Source organism: Podarcis cretensis (assembly GCF_951804945.1).
Source record: "Podarcis cretensis genome assembly, chromosome: 6".
Lineage (NCBI taxonomy): Eukaryota > Metazoa > Chordata > Lepidosauria > Squamata > Lacertidae > Podarcis > Podarcis cretensis.
The window spans coordinates 82,115,259-82,138,660 of NC_137175.1; the positions used below are offsets into that span (position 1 = coordinate 82,115,259).

The 23,402-nt window shown below is 40.2% G+C and overlaps 1 protein-coding gene across 6 annotated transcripts; it reads right to left on the reverse strand.

The window, feature by feature from the left end:
* Positions 1 to 118: 118 nt before the first annotated feature.
* AKNAD1 (AKNA domain containing 1) lies at positions 119 to 23,391 on the reverse strand. 6 transcript variants are annotated; one of them, XM_079981242.1, is made up of 19 exons: positions 23,150 to 23,310; positions 17,887 to 19,023; positions 15,880 to 15,939; positions 14,921 to 15,062; positions 14,538 to 14,686; positions 14,375 to 14,434; positions 13,100 to 13,233; positions 12,093 to 12,249; positions 10,399 to 10,568; positions 8,456 to 8,546; positions 8,118 to 8,224; positions 6,751 to 6,845; positions 6,511 to 6,643; positions 3,651 to 3,751; positions 1,986 to 2,108; positions 1,496 to 1,567; positions 1,007 to 1,091; positions 585 to 729; positions 119 to 444 (listed from the first exon to the last, which is right to left on the reverse strand). In XM_079981242.1, the coding sequence occupies exons 2-19, from the start codon at positions 18,904 to 18,906 to the stop codon at positions 301 to 303; spliced, it is 2,988 nt and encodes a 995-aa protein (XP_079837368.1). In that variant the 5' UTR covers positions 18,907 to 19,023; positions 23,150 to 23,310; the 3' UTR covers positions 119 to 300. The 6 variants fall into 6 exon arrangements, with proteins under 6 accessions (XP_079837368.1, XP_079837370.1, XP_079837369.1 ...); XM_079981244.1 differs by having other exon boundaries at positions 1,523 to 1,567; positions 8,118 to 8,227; XM_079981243.1 differs by having other exon boundaries at positions 1,505 to 1,567; positions 8,118 to 8,227.
* Positions 23,392 to 23,402: the final 11 nt, after the last annotated feature.

Below are 23,402 nucleotides of genomic sequence, written 5' to 3' on the forward strand. Positions count from 1 at the left end.
GTGTCTGAGATTAAATGACTGGACTAGTCAAACAGATTATTCTTCTGTACCAACACTAAGTGGGAAATATACTTATCCTAAGTTCCAAACTGAGCTAAACATACGTATACAATGCACAATTTTGTAAAACCTATTTATTATTAACTCACAACTTGATAATTTCTGTTATTTTTTATGCAACAGATTTTAGGTTATTTAAGATGAAGAATAAGGAGAGAAATGGTGCATTTTCATTCTTTACACATTCCAATCGTCTCTCTTTCAAATATAGTTCTGTCAGTTTTCAAAACACATTCAGATTTAGTATTGGCTAGCTGCAAGACTGGAAAGTGTCTGAATTTTGGCCTTGGCTAAATCTTCTGAAACAACTTGCACCATGTGTTCTGTAGTTTTCTTCAAATTGTTTGCAGTCTGTATAACATCATCCAAAGTGGAACTTAATATCTGTTAAGGGGGGAAAAAACCCTGTTGTAATTAACATCACTGATTGGACTAGGGTAGAAAAGTTCACTTGTTTCATTGTAACGAAAATGTTCAAAGATTTCTCCATTTCCTTTTCTGTAGATACAAGGCTCTCCACATACCTTTGAATGTGTCTCCTTGATGTGCCTGTTTCTCAGACCGCATACTGGCCTTCCATAAATATTCCTACTAGTGAGGTACTGTGGTGAAAGGATAATAGTATCATGCATCCTTGAGTAGCGAGTTTGGGGAATATGTAGATTTTGTCTAGAGCGTAACAAGAAATCACAGGCATATCATATTGATACACAAAAATACATTCTATGCTTAACAGCTAGTGTCTGCTTGCTAGTTCTAAATTAATTATATTACTACTAAGCCCACAAGGGCACCACAAAAGGCTGAATTCAAAAATTACATTTTTTGTTGTGATCTTAAAAGTATTGGCATGCATTGCTGCAAATAAAACAAACTTGCCCATGAAAATTACAGTTATAAGCTAGGGTTATAAGAACTTGGTTTTAAAACTGATGATGCATGTTACCTGTCACATAGCCTTTCTATAAACTCTTCTGGTTGTTTCTTTGTATATATCCTTTGAAGGTTGATGCTTTGCTTCTGCGAACTAGCTAAAAAAATTAAAAAAAATATTTTTAAGAAATGCAATTAAACACGTTCACTACATTACCTGGTCCCTGCTCCAGCCTATTATTAAGCATTGATGATTAAATGTTTCAAACACAAGTATAACTGCTCTTTCATTTTTAATTAACACCTTAGAAAAGGAGTCACACAGGGTGTGACAAGCTTCTAAGGCCATTAAGGCCATTTTCTATATGCAAAAAACAGCAGGATGTGAGGGGGCTCCACTGAGTTTCACAGCTTTTGAAAGGGCATGGGTCATTCCCTTTAACTTCTCTTTTGTTTAAAAAACTGTCTGAGATTATGTGTATTTTGTTTTTCCCTTTCAAGAAAAATGTTTTTGGTATTAGCTTATGCTTAATCATTAATTGTACGGTAAATCAAGATTTACCACTCTTACACTCATCACTTTCTTTACTATAACTCTTTCTTTGACTGCCTTTCCAATCTCTTTGAGAGAAGTCTGTTGAAATAAAAAGAAGGCGAAAGAAAGTAAAACAGCAACTTAGCCCAGAGTCAGTCTGTGTTTTTGTACATAGCTTAAGTGTTCTGAAGACTTTTGTGGAAACTACCAAAAATAGGTATTTTCTCTTCCAGAGGAAAACTGCAGATTTTGAGTGATTCAGACTGTGATGTAGTTATGCAAAAATCGTGATTTGTATATTTTTGCATTGTGTGTAATCTGCATTCTCATGCAGATTGATTGTACAGCTGATTTAGGCTTGCTGTTCTTGATTAAACAAGCGGAATGGGCACAGAGGTATGATAATATCACTTTGGTGTCTTCAGCTAAATTCATATAAAGATCAAAATTTTGTGTTAATTATATCCAGAATTTTCCATATACTATACAAAAGAATACCTTACAAAAATTACTCTACCTTCATTTTGTTCTTGTAGACCCATTGTCCATGATCCATGACTTTTAATACTCTTTTCCAGACATACTTCACTGCTTGAACTGTCTAGTAGGTGTGAGAACGAAGTGTCTTTGGTGTCACTACCTAACACCGCACCCCAAGTTAAACAAACATGTTAATACATATGTAATGTATTGGCCTTAGAAATGTAAGGCTTGCTTGACTTCGTTAAAATCTGTGATGACTTCTGCCATGTCAGTTAAGTCTCTTGGAACAATTGAAACACTAACGTATGTATAAAATTATTGTATATTCCTGGAATTCGCACCTTCCCTTTCACCCACAAACAGTCCCAAGGAAGCTTACAAGGCACAATAAAAAATGGTGTCAAACCAACAGTAAAAGCATGGAGATTTAACAGCAGCAACAACAGATTTAAAGCAGCAGCAAAAACAATTTAAAAAGGTAAAGGTACCCCTGCCCATACGGGCCAGTCTTGACAGACTCTAGGGTTGTGCGCCCATCTCACTCAAGAGGCCAGGGGCCAGCGCTGTCCGGAGACACTTCCGGGTCACGTGGCCAGCGTGACATCGCTGCTCTGGCGAGCCAGAGCCGCACACGGAAACGCCGTTTACCTTCCCGCTGGTAAGCGGTCCCTATTTATCTACTTGCACCCGGAGGTGCTTTCGAACTGCTAGGTTGGCAGGCGCTGGGACCGAGCAGCGGGAGCGCACCCCGCCGCAGGGATTCGAACCGCCGACCTTTCGATCGGCAAGTCCTAGGCACTGAGGCTTTAACCCACAGCGCCACCTGCGTCGATCAAAAATGTGCACAAATACCTCAAAGACTATCTCTCCCCATATGAACTGACCCAGCCCCTGCAATCATCTGAGGCCTTTCTTTGTGAGCCTCTTCCATGGGCCTTATCTGTGGTAGCCCGCTGTTTGTGGAATGCTCTCCCCAGGGAGACTTGTCTGGTGCCTTCATTATGTATCTTTAGGTGCCAGGCGAAAGCATTCCGCTTCTATGGGGAGAATCCCATAAGATGGTGCTACTGTAGAAAAGGCTTTTTGGTTGCCACCTGCCTAATTTCAGATGCAGATTCACCTCTGATAAAGTTATTGATGGCTGGATTTAAATGAAAAAAGATGACCCTTTAGATACCATGGCCCTTTGCCATTTAGGGTTCTAACTGAGCTAGGAGGGGAAAGTCAGTCAAGGTCTTCTAACGCTGGAGTAATAGCGGTCCATACCAGTCAGTCATCAGAACCAGCTGAAGCATTAATTGAGCCCTATGTTACTAAGAGGATGCAGGTTAAACCACAGAGCCTAGGACTTGCTGATCAGAAGGTCAGCAGTTCGCATCCCCACGACGGGGTGTGCTCCCGTTGCTCGGTCCCTGCTCCCGCCAACCTAGCAGTTCGAAAGCACCACTGTATCTCCCCAAAAGCTGCTTCTGAGGATCTCCTAGCCCTCCAGATCAGATTTTTTTTGGGGGGGGGGAGTTGTGACAAGGAAGGAGGAGCCCTGCTGTGCAAGCAGAAGCCCACTCTTGCTACATTCAATCACACCCACTGACTTTAACTGACATCAGATATTGTAATGTTTACTAGAGATGCTTAGTCGTTCACACTTAAATTCCAAATAATGTGAGACCTTTTGTTAATATTACCAAAACTTAAGTACCTGATAAATCTAAATCCATCGCTTTTCCTTCTAAGAAGATAGAGTACCTTTCACAGTCTGGCTTTTCTTTTATTGTTTTCCTGTGCTCCATTTTTTTATTTCTATTTTGGAAACAGATAACACAGGAGAGAGGCTTAATTGTATGTTAACTATCAGCACAGAGGTTCTTAACATTGCAGTCTTCTACTCGTCTATTCAAAATTAAATCCTACTGAATTCAATGGGACTTAGTCCCATGTTAATAATAATAATAATAATAGTAATAATAATAATAATAATAATAATAATAATAATAATAATTTTTATTTATATCTCGCCCTCCCCAGCTGAAGCCGGGCTCAGGGCGGCTAACAACAATAAAACAGTACAAAAGTACAACACAAACAACACTCTAAAATCATTCATTATAAAATTAATTCAAATCAAGCCACTGGCAACCATTGGGCCAGAGCTCTGCAAAGATTGCCGAGGAAGGGAGTCAGGCTGTGCCCTGGCCAAAGGCCTGGTGGAACAGCTCTGTCTTGCAGGCCCTGCGGAAAGATGTCAAGTCCTGCAGGGCCCTAGTCTCTTGTGACAGAGTGTTCCACCAGATCAGAGCCACAGCCGAAAAAGATCTGGCTCTAGTTGAGGCCAGCCTAACCTCTCTGTGGAGGTAATTGGATAGATCTAAAGTATCTAATTATGTTTTCTTTAAGAGCGGGCGCACCACTGCCTCCTTCAGTTCCCCTGGGAATGTCCCCGTGCCAAGGAACAAATTGATGATATCCCCCAGGAGGGCCCGCACCTCGTCTGGACACACTCTAATCAGCCAAGATGGGCACGGGTCGAGAGGACAGGTGGTGGGCTTTCCAGCTTGGAGGAGTCTGTCCACATTGGCTGGGGATATCCAGTCGAAGTGGTCCAATACTGGATCAGAGGACGGTCGAGGGGCCTTCAGTTCCTTTATTGTATCCAAATTGGCAGGGAGGTCATGGCGGAACAACAAGACCTTCTCTGCAAAAAAGCTCGCAAATGCCTCACAGCTGTGTGTCAAATTGTTATTTAAATTTGGCTGTCCCTCAAGGGACATTAAAGACCTGATTATACTAAATAATTGCGCCGGGCAAGAGCTGGCGGATGCAACGGAGGCCAAGAAGTAAGACTTCTTAGCAGCCTTCACCGCCATCTCGTAGGTTTTCATAAAAGCCCTATAAGATGTTCTTGAGGCTCCGTCACGGGCACCCCGCCATACTTGCTCTAGCCGTCTGAGGTCCCGCTTCATTTTCCGGAGCTCCTCGGTAAACCAGGGAGCCCGGTTTCTGCGGGGTCACAGAGGGCGCTTAGGTGCGATCTCATCGATGGCTGCCAGGAGCTGGATATTCCAGCCCTCAACAAGCTCAGTCAATGAGTCGCCAGGGGGAGCAAGGTCCCGCAAGGCTTGGCTCGCCACCTAAGCAGGGTGGGGGTGGAAAGTCAATCCTGGCTTGCAGAGTGTAGTGATCAGACCATGGCACCCTCATCGAAGGAGACATGATCACATCTATACCTACGCCAAAGATCAAATCCAGCGTGTGGCCTGCTTGATGTGTGGGGGCCCGAAACAAACTGGGAGAGCCCTAGTGTCGCCATGGAAGACACCAGGTCCAGAGCCTGTGAGGAGGGAGTGGCATCAGCATGGATGTTGAAGTCCCCCAATACCAATAGGTTAGGGAACTCCAAGGCCCAGCCGGCCACCGCCTCCAATAGGCCTGACAGGGTGGCTGCTGGTGCGCTAGGTGGCCGGTACACCAGCCAGACAGCCAAGCTCTCCTCGGAGCCCCACACTAGGCCAACACATTCAATGCCGGGGATCAATGGCGATGGTAGAGCCCTGAAAGGACAATCTTTCCGGATTAATAATGCCACCCCTCCCCCCCGGCCCACAGTCCGCAACTGGTGGAGGATGGAGAAACCCAGGGGCGCCATCTCTCGTAAGGTAACTGTTTCCCCTTCACGCACCCAGGTCTCCGTCACACAAGCCAGGTCGACCCCCTGCGAGGTAAAGAAATCTCGCAGGGTGGCGGTTTTGTTGCCTATAGACCTGGCATTGCACAGCACCAGTGACGGAGGTGAATAATCCTTGCTCACCCTACCCTCGTCCCTCGGGATGAGGCACAGATTGGAAGGGGTACGAGCATATCCATATCTCTATCCCCTTCGCCTATAACATCTGCCCCCACCGCCATACCTCCCTCGCCCCTCCACGGTAGCAATCCCAAGCCTCATATTAGCCTCCATTGATGGCAATTAATGTTATTCTTTTGCAGCCTAAACAATAAAACCTTAAAACAAAAAAAACAAAAAAACAAAAACAACCCAGAAAACAATAAAATACAAATAAAAACTGCAAAAATTACAAATCCATCAAAATCTAACAAATTCCCAAGCCCACCCAAACATCCATCCCACCCCCATATATAAAAAATCTAAAGGGAAAGGAAAATTTTAAAACATGTTAAAAAGAACTCTGCACCCCTCCGGGTCCTCCTGGGCCGTAGCAGCATCAGTGGCAACAACCGTCCTTGTGAGGACCCACTCTGGGCCAGATAGTAAGTGGCAGGAGCAGTCCTTGTGAGGCCTGTCAGGTGGTAAGTGGCAGGAAGGAGTAGGGCCCTCAGACACTCACACAGGGGAGTCCCTCCTGGGCAGCAGAGCAGTCCTTTTGAGGCTTCAGGGCCCGCCCCAGGCCAGGTGGTAAGTGGCAAGAGCAGGGCCCTCAGACACTCACACAGGGATGGATTTAGGATTGCACCCTATGAGACATATCAGGAATGTGTGCCTCAACATGGTGAGAGCACATTTGGTTTGTGTAGAGTTTAGGTTTAGCAGTGTACATACTAACCTGCTGGAAGAACAGGGACAAACCTGTCTACTTGATAACTGTATTTTCAGTCTAGGATGTATAATAATATGATCCTTTGCAGGATTCCTCAACTCATCAAGAAACCTGTGATCTGAAGGATAACTTAAGCTTCCTATGAAAAAATGTATATCAGAAAAAATGGATTAGTGGGTGATATCTATTAGAATTATTTTGCTGGTTTTTAAAAACATATACTTTTGTTGATTTATCTTTCTGTACCTCGTTCTTTCAATATAGTCGCGTTGGATTCTTGATTGCTGGTATTATATGGATTGGCTGGGGGTGGAGATCTCATTTCCCAATAGCTTAAATTACTTATGGGGTAAAAAATAAAATATGAGCACAATGCATGTCAGAGAAAGGATCAGCACAATATAAAGGACATAGCAATGTCACCCTTGCTTCCATAATTCTGCAATCAGCATTTTAAGCATGAGCTTTTGCAAGCCAGCACCGTTGCGTCAAAAGACTCCCTCACAAAAACATGTTATTGAGGCACCAATTCCAGATACTCTTTAAAACACTATTAATCATTCCCAGTTATCAAAGCTATAAAGAAAAGTGAAACTGCACATAAGCAATGCAACAGTAGAAACCTGGATCATGTATAGTTTTAAAACCCATAATTTAATAATTCTCTACCACATCTTCCCTTAATTTTCTCTTCTACTAAACTAAAAAGCTCTAAAACATTTTAGTCTTTCCTAGTAGGGATGGTGCTCCATTTTGTTTTGGGAAATTGCAGCTGGTGTGCATTTTCTCTTTGAAGTTTCTTTTTCTTATGTCCTTTTTTATTATGGCATCTGGTCAGAGTCTGAGAAAACATTTGTTTGGCTTGTTTGAGCTAAAGTGTAGTTCTGTAACACCAAGGCTGGATTTGCTATGTTGTGTGTTTTAGATGTGCTGATCTGTAAATGTTAATATCTGTCTACAAGTTTGCAAAATACTACAAGTAATTTGTGATGCGGTGACTAGCTGTTACTTCAAATTATTGTTTCCACCAGCATGACATTGCAGATCAAGTGCTTCAGGAAGGACCATAGATAAACACTAAGTTCTGCAAACTTTGTCTTGGCTGTTACAAATTAAAATTCAATTGCTCTATGTGGGGAATAACTGCAGTCAACATGATTCATATCATTGGCATTGGTCGCTAGCAACTATTGGGAACTGAGAGGTTTTGATTTGATGGTGGCTGAGATTGTGACAGTAGCACAAATGCTGGCATCTTTCAATAGAGGCTTTAATTTTTACAGCTTTAATTAGACAGGTGGACTATAAAGTCTACCCCTGCGCAAAAATAGGCAATTAGTGATGTGAAAAAATGTATATTTTTATTTGAAAATAGGAGATTGTGTTGAATAAGACTTGTTTTGGTTATGAGCGAGAAGTGACAAAGAGGGAAGGAGAGTGGTTAGAATAAGAAGGGGCGGTGCAAAATCGGTGGTGCCAAAGGAATCAACTGATACTCAGTTGCCCAAGGGCACACAACCTGAAGCTGGCCTTGTTGCTAATCATACAGTGCAAATGTGTTATAGTTGGAATAGTTGAGAGTATATTTTGGAACCTCTGAGATTAAAACTTACCCATCTGTGTTTCCTTGATCACTGTAATCATTTTGATTTCCTATGCCTATAAGTGGTTTGTGGGATTGTAGCCCTCCAGCCTTTTTAATGGGTGAAAAGGAGCAGTGCTGCTGTATTACAAAACACAATACATTAACAAAGGACTCTTATTATTTACATCATCAACACCTGCTGCATTAATGCACATTGTTCCTCGTACATTTATTTGAATGACAGCAATTGAATTGTCTTACGATGTTAGCCTAGTCAACAGTAATTAAAGTCAACAGTAATTAATTAGAACCATCTTAGTTTTATCAAGCTGATAAAACAATAAATTAAGAATCAAATTGACTTACATGAGTAGCTTGCTTATTTGCTGGGAGTCCTGATTTTTCCAGAGGATTCATTATATCTTCACAAGAATGTTTAGTTTGCAGCTCTAGCTGACTAAGGGGAAAGCAAAATTCTGTTTTATTAAATGTGTCTTTAATAATAACTCCTTGTAATTTTGATATTTTAAAAAGCAATTAAAAACAGGTTATAAATTCACTAAACAACTGTTTGCAGGTCTGAGGGAGGCACAGAATGAATTGGTACAAATGGGAAGAATAAAGTTACATTCTGTGGGTGAGATCCAACATAGTGAGTGGGTATCTGTTCGTGCAAGTCTTTTTCTACAGACATCCCCCATGCAAACAAGATTTCAAAATATGCTTCAGAGGGGATGTGAGTTGGAACTGGAGGAACAAGAAGAGAATCCAAAAGTCTGATTGCACAAGCAAACAGACATAATTGGATACTGTCCTGTGTGTTGCCCTATACGTCTTCAAGTCCGTATTTCACATTCATAAGGCTTTTTTCAATATGCAGCCATTTCAATGGATGTTGCTTTATAACGAGCCTTTTAACACTAATCCTAGGCACGTTTACCTGGAAATGTTTAAGTGAACTCATCCGGAATGGTCTACACTCCAAAGAAATGTACAACCGGCTCTATGAACCCAAGAAAGGTTGAATGTATGTTTCTGAAAAAGAGGCCTCAATGCTGCATAGTAAATCACTTAGAAAAAAAGGTGAGTTTCATACAAAACAACTTATGATATGGCATGGAGCTGATTGTTTTACATTGCATATATATTTCAGTCTTTATTATTATTCCAGTCACAGATCAGCCACTAAATTACAATCAAACAACTAGAATTTTACAGTTTACAGGCCAGCAAAAGACTATTTGCATAGGATATGTGTGTGTGTTGTCGCACATTCAGTCACACTAGAATGAATTGTTGAGTACTAGTGTGGCTGATAAGGTGCTTTAATCATCTAGTTTCTAATAATAATAATAATAATAATAATAATAATAATAATTTATTATTTATTGTTTATACCCCGCCCATCTGGCTGGGCCTCCCCAGCCACTCTGGGCGGCTTCCATAAAAACCAAAAATACAGTAAAATATCACACGTTAAAAACTTCCCTGAAGTTGTCTTCTGAATGTCAGGTAGTTGTTTATCGCTTTGACATCTGCTGGAAGGGCGTTCCACAGGGCGGGCGCCACTACCGAGAAGGCCCTCTGCCTGGTTCCCTGTAGCTTTGCTTCTCGCAATGAGGGAACCGCCAGAAGGCCCTCGGCGCTGGACCTCAGTGTCTGGGCAGAACGATGGGGGTGGAGACGCTCCTTCAGGTATACAGGACCGAGGCCGTTTAGGGCTTTAAAGGTCAGCACCAACACTTTGAATTGTGCTCGGAAACATACTGGGAGCCAATGTATTCTACTAATACATGCTGATGCACAGAAGTTTCCCACTTTGGTAGTGATATCGTTAGTGGAGGAACATGTTAAAATTATAGGATCTGCTTGGGAATATAGGTAAAATAGTCAAATAGAATGTTTGCATATATGTAAACACTTGGCCATACCTAAGGTAGTTCTTTGGACCTTAGTCAAAACATTTATATTTGGCCTGCCAGATACCAATGGCCAAAATCATGGGCTCATGCACACACTCTTCACAGACACCTTTACTTCCAGTTTATAGTTTAGTGCTCACTATATTTTGCTGTGAGATCTGAGTTGCCAAGCTATGGATAGCGCTTGTCTTCCAAACCAGAACTGTAAAACCACTTTCCAAACATGGGTTGGCGAGAGCAAGCACTAACCATAGCATACCAATTCATGAGAAAGTGCATGAAGGAATTTGATATGTTTTGTGCCATGATTTGGAGATCTGCTGAACTGAGCAAATAGTTAACACATTATGACCCATTTAATAGTCAACTTCTATGGATAACACTTACTTCTGATGAAAGGGATGATGTTGGCTACCTTTGTTAGATTGCTGATACATTCTCTGTGGAATCATCTCCATAGGCTGACTTCCATTGTCTCCATACTTTTTATTCTTAGCAATATTCACGCCAGAAGCAGTCTTTTGTGGGGACTCACTAATGTTTGAAATCGCTGGACTCTATGAAAGAACCACATGGGGAAATGGATATTATGACCGACTGAAGAACTTGCTACATTCACAGCAATTTCACAATGTTGGAGAGTTGTGTGTGTGTGTGTGTGTGTGTGTGTGTGTGTGTACCATTTTCATCTGCAAAACCCACTTTGCATGCCAACCAAAAGATCTGAATAACTTAAAAAATATTGTAATTTTCACTCCTGTTAATTAAGGAGATTCAAGATGACCTTAACAGGGTGAAGAACTGGGCCCAAACTAACAAAATGAATTTCAATAGATACAAATGTAAGGCTCTACACTTAGATAGGAAGAACCAACTGCACAAATATAAGATGGAGGACACCTAGACTGCCAGTAGTACATGCGAAAAGGACCTAGGTTAACACGAGTCAACTATGTAAGGCTACAGCAAAAAAAGCTAATGCTATTCTAGGCTGCATCAACAGAAGTATACTGTCCTGATCAAGGCAAGTCATAGTCCTGCTCTAGTCTGCTTTGGCCAGACCATGCCTGGAATATTGTGTCCAGTTCTGGGCATCACAATTTAAGAAGGATATTGACAAGTTGGAATGTGTGCAGAAGAGGCCAACCACAATGTTAAACGGTTTGGAAACCAAGCCTTATGAGGGAGTTGGATAAGTTTGGCCTGGAAAACAGACTGCGAGCAGACATAATAGCCATCTTCAAATATCTAAAGGACTGTCACATGGAAGATGAAACAAACTTGATTTCTGGTTCCAGAGGCTAGGATCTGAACCAATAGCTTCAAGTTGCAAGAAAGTAGATTCTGACTAAACATCAGGAAGAGCTTTTTGACAGAGCTGTTAGACAGTGGAACAGATTCTCTCAGGAGGTGGTGGTCTCTCTGTCCTTGGAGGTTTCTAAGCCAAGGTTGGATGGCCACCTGTCATGTATGCTTTAGTTGAGATTCCTACATTGTAGAGGGTTGGATTAGATGAACCTTGGGGTCTCTTCCAACTCTACAATTCTATTATTCTAAGAAGTTCATAGTTTTGAAGTAATTTATTCCCTAATGAAATAGAAGGAATCCACATGTTAAGTCTAAATGTCTACAAAACATCTAAAAACCAGAATTAATTAGCTACCGCCTCTAGACTGAAGAGTCTTGTGCAACTATGATAATGTTATTAACACACAGGCTTATAGCTAAACCAGGAAAATAATATTTCAATACAATTTAGCAACAGTCATACCAAGGAGCACAATATGATATATACATATCTGGAAGAGGTCCAAAGGCCTGCTGTTAGCTTAAAGCTAAACTGCATGATCTGTGGAGGAGACAGAAAGTCAGAAGGTCTAAACCTGAAAACTTTCAAAACCTGAAAATCCAGTGAAATGGGACTGGTGAATTAGAGGGGTGTGGCACTATGACAGTATTGCTACATTTTGAGTGCATGTATTACCACTCTACTGTAACATTAATTCAATCATGCAATCTCAGTGAAGATAATGTGATATAAAACAATATGCTTTGTTCTTTATTGGGACTTAATCGTTTACCTCAGAACGACTTGAATAGGGAGAAGCAGATTCACAGGGTGTGCATGATGGTGATGTTACAAAAGCAGAGGAACGTGGGCTGCAGGCAGTCTTATCGATTTTCTCTTTGATATCTTCAAGCAGCATCCCAAGCTTAAATATTTCCCCCTCTACTTTTCTAAATCCAAAGAATATAAGATACAAAGTTACATTATAATATTGATACACACTTCTTGTTCCTATCATTATAGTATTAGAGATACAATGGGCTAGGTAAGGAAATGAAATGTCAAAAATCACAGTATTTAAAAGGCCTTATCCGACACTGCAGCTCCACTGGCGCAATGGATTTTTGTGCATGTAGCAGAACTTTTTCTTCCTCTCCTGACCCTTCCAGCCTCCTACATGCTCTCACAATCAGCTTAGCAGAATCCCACTGGCACAGCCTGGGGTGCAACCCACAATGTTCAACATGCACTGATTACGGTGAAGTTTGAACTTCAAAATAAGGGTTTCAATCATGAAAAACGTGAGTGTTGCTAGCCACATCTTAAGGTTGGATGCAGATAAAAAAGGGCTCGTTATTAATAATGTCATGTGCAGGGAAGCTGCATGTAGTGACACACATCAGACATAGTTACACATTGAGAGGTGAATGGGAAGGAGCACAACTATCTATCCTTCACTCCTCTGAATAATGTCGTATTTCTATGTACAGGATCCTTCTGCACAGCCTTTCATGCAAATTCCTTGTCCCATCTGGATGGATCACTTGTTTATTTTACTCCCAGCTTGCCTTACCCCTTAATTTTTGGAGGGGAAAAAGTGCGTCCTATAGAGCGAAAAATACGGTATTTCTTGTATCAGCCTGGGAGGCATTTGCAGGAGAGAATTGGTGGGTGACCAAAAGTAAAGTAATTTTTGATGTGCGTCCCAATAATTTTTTAACGTAAGCAAGGTTGTGAATGTAAGATTTTTTAAAATTGTTATATTATTAGTGTATTATTGTTTTTTAAAAAATACTTGACCTGTTAGGATCAAACTCTCCGATGCTCATTGATGGGTACATGGGATGTTGGTGCCGAAATATACAATGTTTCTCCTTTGTGGCTAAGTAATTCCATTCCAGCTTGTCTAGTTGCTCCTTTAAAAGCCTTAAAAGCTTCACAAACAAAATTTGTAACCTTGGTGTTATTTGACAATTTTTCTATAGATTAGTAATTGAAATATTCAGTGCTGTCCTTAAACATGCCATGGACACAGCAATAGCTTCAAACATAACAAGATAAAAAGAACATGAATAGCTAAAGTAGTTTACACCAGTCTTTTAAAATGTTCCTTATATTTAACTGAATGCCTGTTTTGTCAAAATGTTGCATTCAAATAATATGGCTCTACCAAGAACTGTGCAGGTGGAATTCTGGCACGTGTGAACTGCCCTGTACACTTCAGTGGAAGAGAAGGCAGCAACACGAAGAAATATGCATATGGAGCTGCCTACTCTGAAGAAGTGGATGAGGTGCCGCTTTGGGGTATACAATTTATGTAAGTATCATTACTTATTATGTTGAAATAGTTTTGTAAATTTCTTTTAAGCCACCCAGAGATTTCTTTTGCAGTAGGCAAATAAGAAATTTGATTAATCTTAATCTAAGGGTGCTTTACATCTGTGGCCTGCAGGGTATACTTAAACAAATGCCTTCACTCCCCTTCAGGAAAATCTCCCAGTTAATTCTGAAGGTAATTTAGGAATTAAGGTAATTGAAGGAATTTATTCAAATTATAATTGCCTTTATAGCAAGACTTGTGGTCATAAAACTGCTCCATTAAGACTGCAGTCCTAAACAGCAGGGGTGGCTAATCAGGGGTGGCTAATGTTGGAATTCATCTCTCAGCAAGACCAGATGGTCAGGGATGATGGAAGCTGTAAACCAACAATATCTGGAGGGCCATAAGTTAACCGCCTCTCCTGCACAAAGTTGTAGAGAGAGTATGATATTACAACTTCACATGATTCTGAGATGATGAAAATGATTTATTATTAAGCACAGATTAAGGTAACTGAACTTAGTTCCCATTTAAATCTATGAGATGTAAGTCGTGACTCACCTGTCTCACTTTTTTCAATGGAAACTAATTTTAACTGATTTAAACAGCAATTTTTATACTTCATTCTGAATATAAGATGTAGAGAATAGTGCTGCTATTCTAGAGTTTATACATTTTATTTTTACATATAGTTTTTCAAAAACAGAGTTTTAAAATGTAACAATTTTGTTTTCAAACACAAAAAAGGTATTCACCTGTTGGCGTTCTTCCACTGGGAATACATCCTGTGTAAGACAGTTAGAAAATGCTTCCACCTTTAAGAAAAAGGGATGCATTTCATTTAAACTTTCAAATGGAGTATTAAGAAAAACAAGGTGTTTGTTTCAAATATATTTAAAAAAGAACTATTTGTATTACTTTTGATTTTAGCTCTTTTGACTGTTCCTTTAACATCTGAAAAAGCTTTTCTTCTTCTGTAACGTTTTGCAACAGAGGTTGATTCCCAGATGATTGTCTTGCTGCATCAGCTGAGGGTAATGGTGAGATCATTCTTTGCGACTGCAGTTCTACAGAACAATATGACAAAAGCGCTAATGTGATCTGTATGCTATTTCCTTCATATAGTGTACAACAGCAAACAGGCAGAACAGCAGTGGCTTAAGCTGAGGCCCTCCAGATGCGCTCCAGTTCCCATCAGCTTAGTCCAATGGTCAGGGAGTGGTAGTTAAACAACTTCTGGAGGGCTATACAAGTAAAATAATAATTGTATTCTAAGTATTTGAATAGTCCATTTGAACTACCTGAGGAAGGTGACTGGGAGAAATCAACCATGGGCTTCACAGGGACTGTTATAGGTAGAACTGTAGACATCTCTGTAGTTATTCCAGGACTTTCTGATTTAATGCCAGGATTTGGTCTATTTTGATTTGAGCAAGGAGGTATCTGTTAAAATATACAAAAACTCATTGTGAAGTACAAAATCAGCACCCACAATAAAAACATTCACTTGCCTTTCTCTTTATGATACCCCACCCTCACCCCAAGCATCCACAGGCACAAATAATAAATTGGTAAAATTAGGCAAGCGATATCCAAACACCAGTATATTTTAATTTATTTAAAAGATGTATATACCACTCTTCAATGGAACTTTCAGGGTTTACACAAACAAGGTAAAAGACATAGCAAATTGATTAGAAATCTTAGGTCATTGAAGTTGGGTGGTGGAAAGGAGGAGTCGTCACTAGGGTTGTTCATACATAGACATGGACTAGGGTTACTGTTTATACCAGCTATACCCAAGGAAAATTAGTTTGTTCCAGTGCATCTGCTCTAGGAAGAGTGAGCACACTATATTCTATAAAATACTGAAGCAGAGAGATAAATAAACCACAGTATGAAAGTATGCATATTTATTTATCAAGAACTGCATTCTGTTTGACTACAAGAAAACCTCTAAGTGGTTTATAAAATATAAAATAAAGCATTAAAATTCTGTATAAAAAGTGAGTAATATATAAAAAGATTTAAATCAATAGTAGCTAAAAAGAGATAAAACACATGTAATTTCTACATGTCTGGGCAGCCTTGCACATGTTTTAAACAGACACTGAAAAGAATACAGAATGTGCTTGTATTATACAATGCACAGCATACTAAAGCTGCATAAACAAAACATTTGTATTCAGAAAAAAATATTAATATTTTGTAGCAAGAAAAAATATTAAAAAAAACTGACTTCATGTTGTAGGAGACTTACCTTTGTATTAAATCTTAGATGATCAATATGATTCTGAGCTTCAGCTTGTTTTGTCAGTAGCTATTATTTCAACAGATATAAAAAAGAGAAAACAATAAACATATATTGTATATGGAAAGCAAAAATAGCAATTGACTGTGAGCAATACTTTTCCCATAGCCAAGGTCATTCATTAATGTTCTAGCTGCTTAGGAAAAATCTATATTCAAATAGAGCAAGTGCTGTAAAGAAAACAAAAAATTGGCCAGGAAAATCCTCATAGAGAAGCTAGGCTCAGGAGATACTGGATGCTATTACACTGGGAGATGATTGCTGGATATAATGGGAACTCTGGAAAAAGTGGCTAATGGTGATAATGCATCTGAAAGGCGGAAAATATAGATTTTGGGCTAGGAAGCAGTGCTATGAGCAAAGGATAAGGTTAGGGTAGAAAATGCAGTCTGGGAACCAAGCTGGTGCTTGGGCTCATTAATAATAATAATAATAATAATAATAATAATAATAAATCACCTTTTCCCATAATGAGAGTATATAGGCAGATTACAACTAAAATAGAAACTACTAAAAACATATAAAAATCAATAATTTAACAACAGGAGTAGAATTAAAATATATACATATAAAAGATCACATACAGATGGTTACATGAAAGGGGCTTATGCTAATGAAGAGGAAATATCTTATTGCTATAATTTCTTCAGTGCCAATATTAACAAGGCAGTATACATAATCAAAATGATATACAATACTATGCAAGAAATAGATATAATCAAGTTTCATTAAGTTTTTCTTACATAGGAGTAGATAATGTGTATACCACCATCTAAAAAGATAACTGTTTTTCTGGATATATTACCCTTGGAAAGCTCAGGTTGGTAGAGGTTTCCCAATCAGTGCATACTGCAGGATGGTTAGACTGGAGATAATGGCTTGGATCTTAACAACTGCCATTATCATCCTTTCCAATATAAAGGTAAAGGGTAAAGGTACCCCTTACCATTAGGTCCAGTCATGGCCGACTCTGGGGTTGCAGCACTCATCTCGCTTTACTGGCCGAGGGAGCCAGCGTACAGCTTCCAGGCCATGTGGCCAGCATGACTAAGCCACTTCTGGCGAACCAGAGCAGCGCACGGAAACGCTGTTTACCTTCCCACCGAAGCAGTACCTATTTATCTACTTGCACTTTGACGTGCTTTCGAACTGCTAGGTTGGCAGGAGCAGGGACCGAGCAACAGGCGCTCACCCCGTCGCGGGGATTTGAACTGCCAACCTTCTGATCAGCAAGTCCTAGGCTCTGTGGTTTAACCCACAGCGCCACCCGCATCCCTCCTTTCCAATATAGTCCCCTGAAATTCCAAAAAGCTGGTCAGGGAACCTCTGGAACTGTACGGGGCATGGCACATTGAGTGGGGAACCAGCAGAAATCATGGAATGACCCTTTTATGGGTAGAAGTGCTTCCTATTTGCAGGTCTCCTTTCAATCCCAGCCCACATGTAAATTCTTCAGCACAAATGTAAGGTATTAGACTGCACTCTTCATTTTGCACTCCAGCTAATATTTATTCCTTTACCTTTAACTCTCACTATGCTCATAGGGTTTACTCATTAGAATAAGCATGCTTAGGGTTGCCTCCACAGATTAGAGGAGTGTCCCTGGTTTTTGGTTTTACATTTAACAAAAAAATAAAAGGTAGGCATTCAGCTTATGGACTAGTTTGCTGTAATCTCATGGTTAGTGAGGAGAGAGTGAGTCCTAGTTTGGATGAAATGCTAAGAAATCAGTGTGGCAGCAAAACGCCAGCAAAGGAGCTGCTAAGTTCTTTCTAAGAATTCATCCATTTGCATTGTCCCACTAAGTCAAAGTTTAGTGTGTTGCACAAACCAGTGTCTAGAGACACACAGAAATCTGTGGCTGGCTGAGTTGTTACAGGCGTAATAAATACACCCAAGATTGTGCTTGGCTATCAATGGCAATTCCAATTATGTGCAATATCACCTCTTATCTACCTCTAGTTGTTGGTCTAGTTCAGGTGTGCTAATTCCCTTTTCTTCATTCTTGGTTGCAACAGAGTCCAAAGAATTCATTGCTTCTAAAACATCTTTCACAACTTCTGATTTACCAAGCAAATTTGGGGTGTGTGTGGTCTTTTTAGGTATAGGGCATGAGTTGCTATTTTTTCCTTTAGGTATTTTGACCTTTGGAGCAACCTTAGAAAAATCAGGAAGCTGATAATGAACCTGACGTTGACCATTTTTGAGATTATGCGAAGTTGTTGCCAGAAAATATTTGTGGTCTTGGTACACATCTTTAGGGGTTGAGAAATAATGGAAGTCTTCATTAATTGCATGTTCTTTCTCAATTACAAGTTGAAGATTATCGTCTTTACAATCTTTTCCGTCATAAGTGGGATTCACACTTTTATCCATTACAAACTCCTTAACTTCAGTCAAATCCCAATTTTTGTCAACTGATTCAAATTTTACTTCTCTTTCTGAATTACAGCATTCGAGATTTTTTCCTTCTTCCTTTGGTAAAGATATTGTACTTTCTGAAATCTTAATTTTATTTAGGATAGTTTCATCAAAACTTTCAGTAAATGATATCTCTGGGAGCGTCTCAGAATCAATCAATTGGCACAAACTTGATAGTTCCTCTTGGGGGAAATGGCGTAAAAGGACATCTGAAATGTTTGAGTGGGATAGATGTTGATTTCTTCCTAAACTGTTAACATCCCAAGCAAGTAACTCCTTCTCTGTTGCCTTGGGAGATTCCATGTCATTTCCCCTTTGCAATGTTGCTAGATTTATTTTTGTTTCAGGCAGTTGTGCTTTGCAGTCTGATTTTTCTTTTGGATGACAGCTCATGTGAGAAGGTGTCAAGGTGAAAACATGCTGAGATCCATCTTCTACACAAGTGGAATTTTCTAGGCTTTGTGAATCACACTTGTGTTGATATGTATTTTGTAGATCTCCATCATAAGGCAGATCTTCTTGCTCATCATCGGTATTATCTTCAAGGTAAAGCATATCAAATACTATATTATTGGCTTAGTCTTCATACAGTTAGACTGTTCTTATCTACAATACCTGCTCATATTCTGAGCATATTCAATATGACTTTCACTGAACGTCAGCTTTCAAATTCTGAAAGATTTGAGAGAACATGCACATTAGCTGAACTAAATAAAATAGTACAATAAACTTGTAAGTCTTCCTTTTCCCTACTCTAAAACTTTCTGGAGTCCATTTTACATATAGTACTCCTTATAATTAATGCAATTAAAATCTTTGGGGTTGCCTAAGGATCTAACCTAGGATGAAGGAAAATTATATCCACAATCAATAGTGCCAGTTAGCTGCAGCTTAACTAAGGCTACTGCTATTCCTGAGGTGTTGGCAATGTGGAGCAAAAATCAGTTCCCTTATCCACATGATGTAGGGCTGCCCTGTTATAAGCTCCTTTTGGGGTGAAGTCTTGGTAATTATTTAGTCCCAGAAACCTCCCTACATTTCAAAAATATGCATGTTTTGCTGAACTACACCTCCACTATTTGAAATTTATCAGTGGCTCATGAACACTGAGTTATGGATGCATAACCAAACAAATAGTACTGGAATGAAACACTGGAATGAAAAGTTGCTGCCTTCCATACAGCTATGGATTAACAATGTACAAGCCCTGCCCTTATTTGAGACAGCAAGGTTTCAATGTTAACATTAAAAAGGGAAATAAGAGAGAACATCTGGTGATATTTTATCAAGATAATCCTATATACTGTTGTCTGAGGTAAATCCACTGAAATTTAAAAATTGGATTATTATTTTTTTGTCCCAGGCACTTTTTTCAAACAGAAAACTCTGACTAACCTGCATCACCAGATAAAATTTTATTAGCTCAAAATTTTACATTAACTGGACAAAAGAGCACTCTTTCTGTAAATCTGAATGGCTTTTCTTGGGATATCTGTAGATCTACTTCTGTGTATATTCTAAAATGAAAAGTGTATTTGAAGTATAATTTTACTCCTCACCCCCAGAGATCTGGCTTTAGGTTAGTTTACATGAACTAGCCATTTCTTAGTTTCTATATATGCAAACCAACACATTTTGCTTGGCTACCAAAGTAGCTCGGAACATCAAGCATTTGTCAAATGCTGCACAACTTTGCTAGAGTCTAAACTGCTTTGGGGTCTAAGTTACAGCTTGTTATATACCTTCTGGCAAATGCATGTAAACAGGCAAACAGAATTCAAATTACTACACCTTAAATATTTATTTCATGCCTGCCCCCCGCATCTTTCAATACACACATCCTGCTCATTTCCCATTACATCTATAAAACAGAAACAGTACATGTACTTGTACAGAAAATATTAATAGTTAAATTGACAATGCTCCCTTATACTTACACATCACAGGCAAATGTCTGGCTAATTTCCTAGGCAACCAGTATAATAGCAAAATTCTTGGAACATTTTCTGTTGCCTACTACCAAACAGTTAAGACTCAGACACAGCAATGCTTTTTCATAGTGGATATATTTAATTACATAAGCTGTAACCTTATATTGAGCCTAGCAAACTAGAGTAGCACAGTATCTTTATAAAGGCAACAAGACACCTTGCTATTTATTATTCTGGTTTCATCCTGCTATTGTTCAGTGGGATCACAAAGGGAATATAGAGTAACAAGCCATCATTTTCCAGTCCTGGGTGGGAATGTCAGAATGAGCCTAGTCTCACTTAACTAACTTTTGTTTTCATTGGGACCTATGAAGGAGTATTTCAAATGGGTATTGGATTTCTTCTGAAGCCTTTAGTGTCTTAAATCTGTTTATTCCACCTACACAGTGGAGACTTTTAATTATTTATATGGGAAGGTCCATGCAAGTTAATTATTTACTATTATCGTGGCCATCATCTGTTACTGCTTCTTAAGATCAAAAGCAAATATTTGCATCCTGAAATCTTTATAAATTATCTAGACAGGCAATCTCTAGCAATGTTTCACATTAGCATGGCTAAGAGGGAGTTGCAAAGGGAGGAGACCGCTGTGCATTCATTTGAAAATCCTCAAAGTATTTTCCATAATTACTTTGTTTTGTATTCTAGTCCATTATTATCTTCTTATGAGGAGTCCCTTTACACATGGAAGCTCAGCTTTTTAAGCACTGGGAATTAAAATGTCAGTGACATAGTTTAGGAAAGCAGAAGGAGGAAACACAGGCATCCTGATAATATCCCTTCAGCACCTGTGGAGGTGTAAGCAGAGGCTTGTTTTGCAGCATCCTGTGTAAGGTATGCATGACAGAGTCAGACTGCTCTATTCTACTTGCTTATAAAAAAAGAATATTTTTGCTAAAACTTTTAAAGGTAAAGGTACCCCTGCCCGTACGGGCCAGTCTTGCCAGACTCTAGGGTTGTGCGCTCATCTCACTCTATAGGCCGGGAGCCAGCGCTGTCCGTAGACACTTCCGGGTCACGTGGCCAGCATGACAAGCTGCATCTGGCGAGCCAGCGCAGCACACGAAACGCTGTTTACCTTCCCGCTGGTAAGCAGTCCCTATTTATCTACTTGCACCCGGAGGTGCTTTTGAACTGCTAGGTTGGCAGGCGCTGGGTCCGAAAGACGGGAGCGCACCCCGCCGCGGGGATTCGAACCGCCGACCATGCAATCGGCAAGTCCTAGGCGCTGAGGTTTTACCCACAGCACCACGCGCATCCCTATTTTAGTACTGTACATGATTATTTATTGCATTTATATCCAAATAGCTTAAAGTGGTGTAAATGGTTTTTCTTTCTTCCAATTTATCCTTGCAACAACCCTGTTAGACTGAGAGAATGTGACTGGCCCAATTTCACACAGTGGTTTCATGGCTGAGCAGGTATTTGAACTCAAGCTCTAGTCTGTTTATACACTTGTAAGAAGAAGAGAAGAAGAGTTTGGATTTGATATCCCGCTTCATCACTACCCGGAGGAGTCTCAAAGCGGCTAACATTCTCCTTTCCCTTCCTCCCCCGCAACAAACACTCTGTGAGGTGAGTGGGGCTGAGAGACTTCAGAGAAGTGTGACTAGCCCAAGGTCACCCAGCAGCTGCAGGTGGAGGAGCGGAGACGCGAACCCGGTTCCCCAGATTACGAGTCCACCCTCTCAACCACTACACCACACTGGCTCTCTTGTAAAACAAACTATGTTTGTCTCTTGTAAGACAAACTATGGCTGATATAAGTAAATCCAAAGCATAACACACCTTGTACCTCTTCATATATATATTTAGCTGCACTCAAGTTCCAGATGCAGCCCTGCTGCTAGACAATATCAAGCTTCCTTGATGCACCAGGTAAACATGCTTTCTGATGAGCACATCCAATGTGCTGAGTGAGAATGATGGGTGTGTTCCCATCTCCACCCCTTCCTGTATGAATGTATTAAGCTTTATTGCCAAAGGCTTGAGGCAGGTAACTATAATTATTTTATACTGTCCCTCCCTTTCTCTGGCAGTAGAGAATGTATAATGTTCCTTAGCCTACTTCATATGGTAAAGGGCAAATGTATTTTTACTGCATATAGGGAGACTCTTCAAAGGCAGCTTGACCCAATATTAGGCGTTTGGTGATTCATATGGGGCCATCAGTTTCTTGGTGCATAGGCAACAGGAAATTCCTCCCACCAGGAAGGATGAACTAATCATCTATAGATTATTACTTGTCTTTTGCAGCAACGTTAAAGTCAATCCTATTTATTATGGTTTGCGTTTTTGTGGACTACAGTCCACACCTCATCAGATAAATGAAAAACTTTTCATTTCCCTCTTTCTTCACTGTTTACAACCCCCAACATCATGTGCACCATTGCAACAAGAAAAGTGCCGGTACTCAAATACTGATTAGTGTTTGGGGCAGTAAACCAAAAACAAAAGCTGCTCGCTGCCTCAGCGTGTAACTGAGATGAACACTTTATGCATCCGATGATGTGGGCTACAGTCCACGAAAGTTTATGGTAATAAATCTGGTAAAGTCTTTAAGGTGCCACAAGACACCTCCTTGTTTTTTGCTCCGGGCTTTACGATAGCTTTCCCGGTCACCGTGTGTATACGGTGTCTGGTTTTACACAAAAGATAGGAGTTTTTATTCCGGGATGAAATAATCCGGAATAAAGATTTACACCAGTAAAGCATCGAATGCACTTTAGAGGGCGGGGTAATCACGCTACGTGGTCTTCTGAGTCCACACTAAGTAAACACTCTCGTTATGGAAACAAATACTCAACTGCTCCAGCGCAAACCCCCTTTCCTCGAAGACAAAGTACCTTCTGCCCCTGCTCGCTCTCAATACTGTAACTACTTTCCTTCAAATCAAATCCCGACCTAAGCGACTGTCAGCTTTTAAACCAATGAAAAGTGGAGCAGGCCGAGGCGAAGGGGGAAAAAAAAACCCCGCCCCGCCTCACTCGCCTTCTCATTGGCCAATGCGAAAGATGCGGGCGGCGGCAGTTGAAAGATTACACCGTTTAAACGGGAGGA

Excerpts from the sequence above, each read along its gene's own strand:
- AKNAD1 (XM_079981241.1), bottom strand. The coding sequence starts at position 18,906 with ATGCTTTACCTTGAAGATAATACCGATGATGAGCAAGAAGATCTGCCT. Across the intron at positions 3,752-6,510 it reads TGTCCCTGTTCTTCCAGCAG|AAATAAAAAAATGGAGCACA; the intron begins GTTAGTATGTAC and ends TTTCCAAAATAG. Across the intron at positions 1,092-1,495 it reads AAGTGATGAGTGTAAGAGTG|CTAGTTCGCAGAAGCAAAGC; the intron begins GTAAATCTTGAT and ends TAATTTTTTTAG.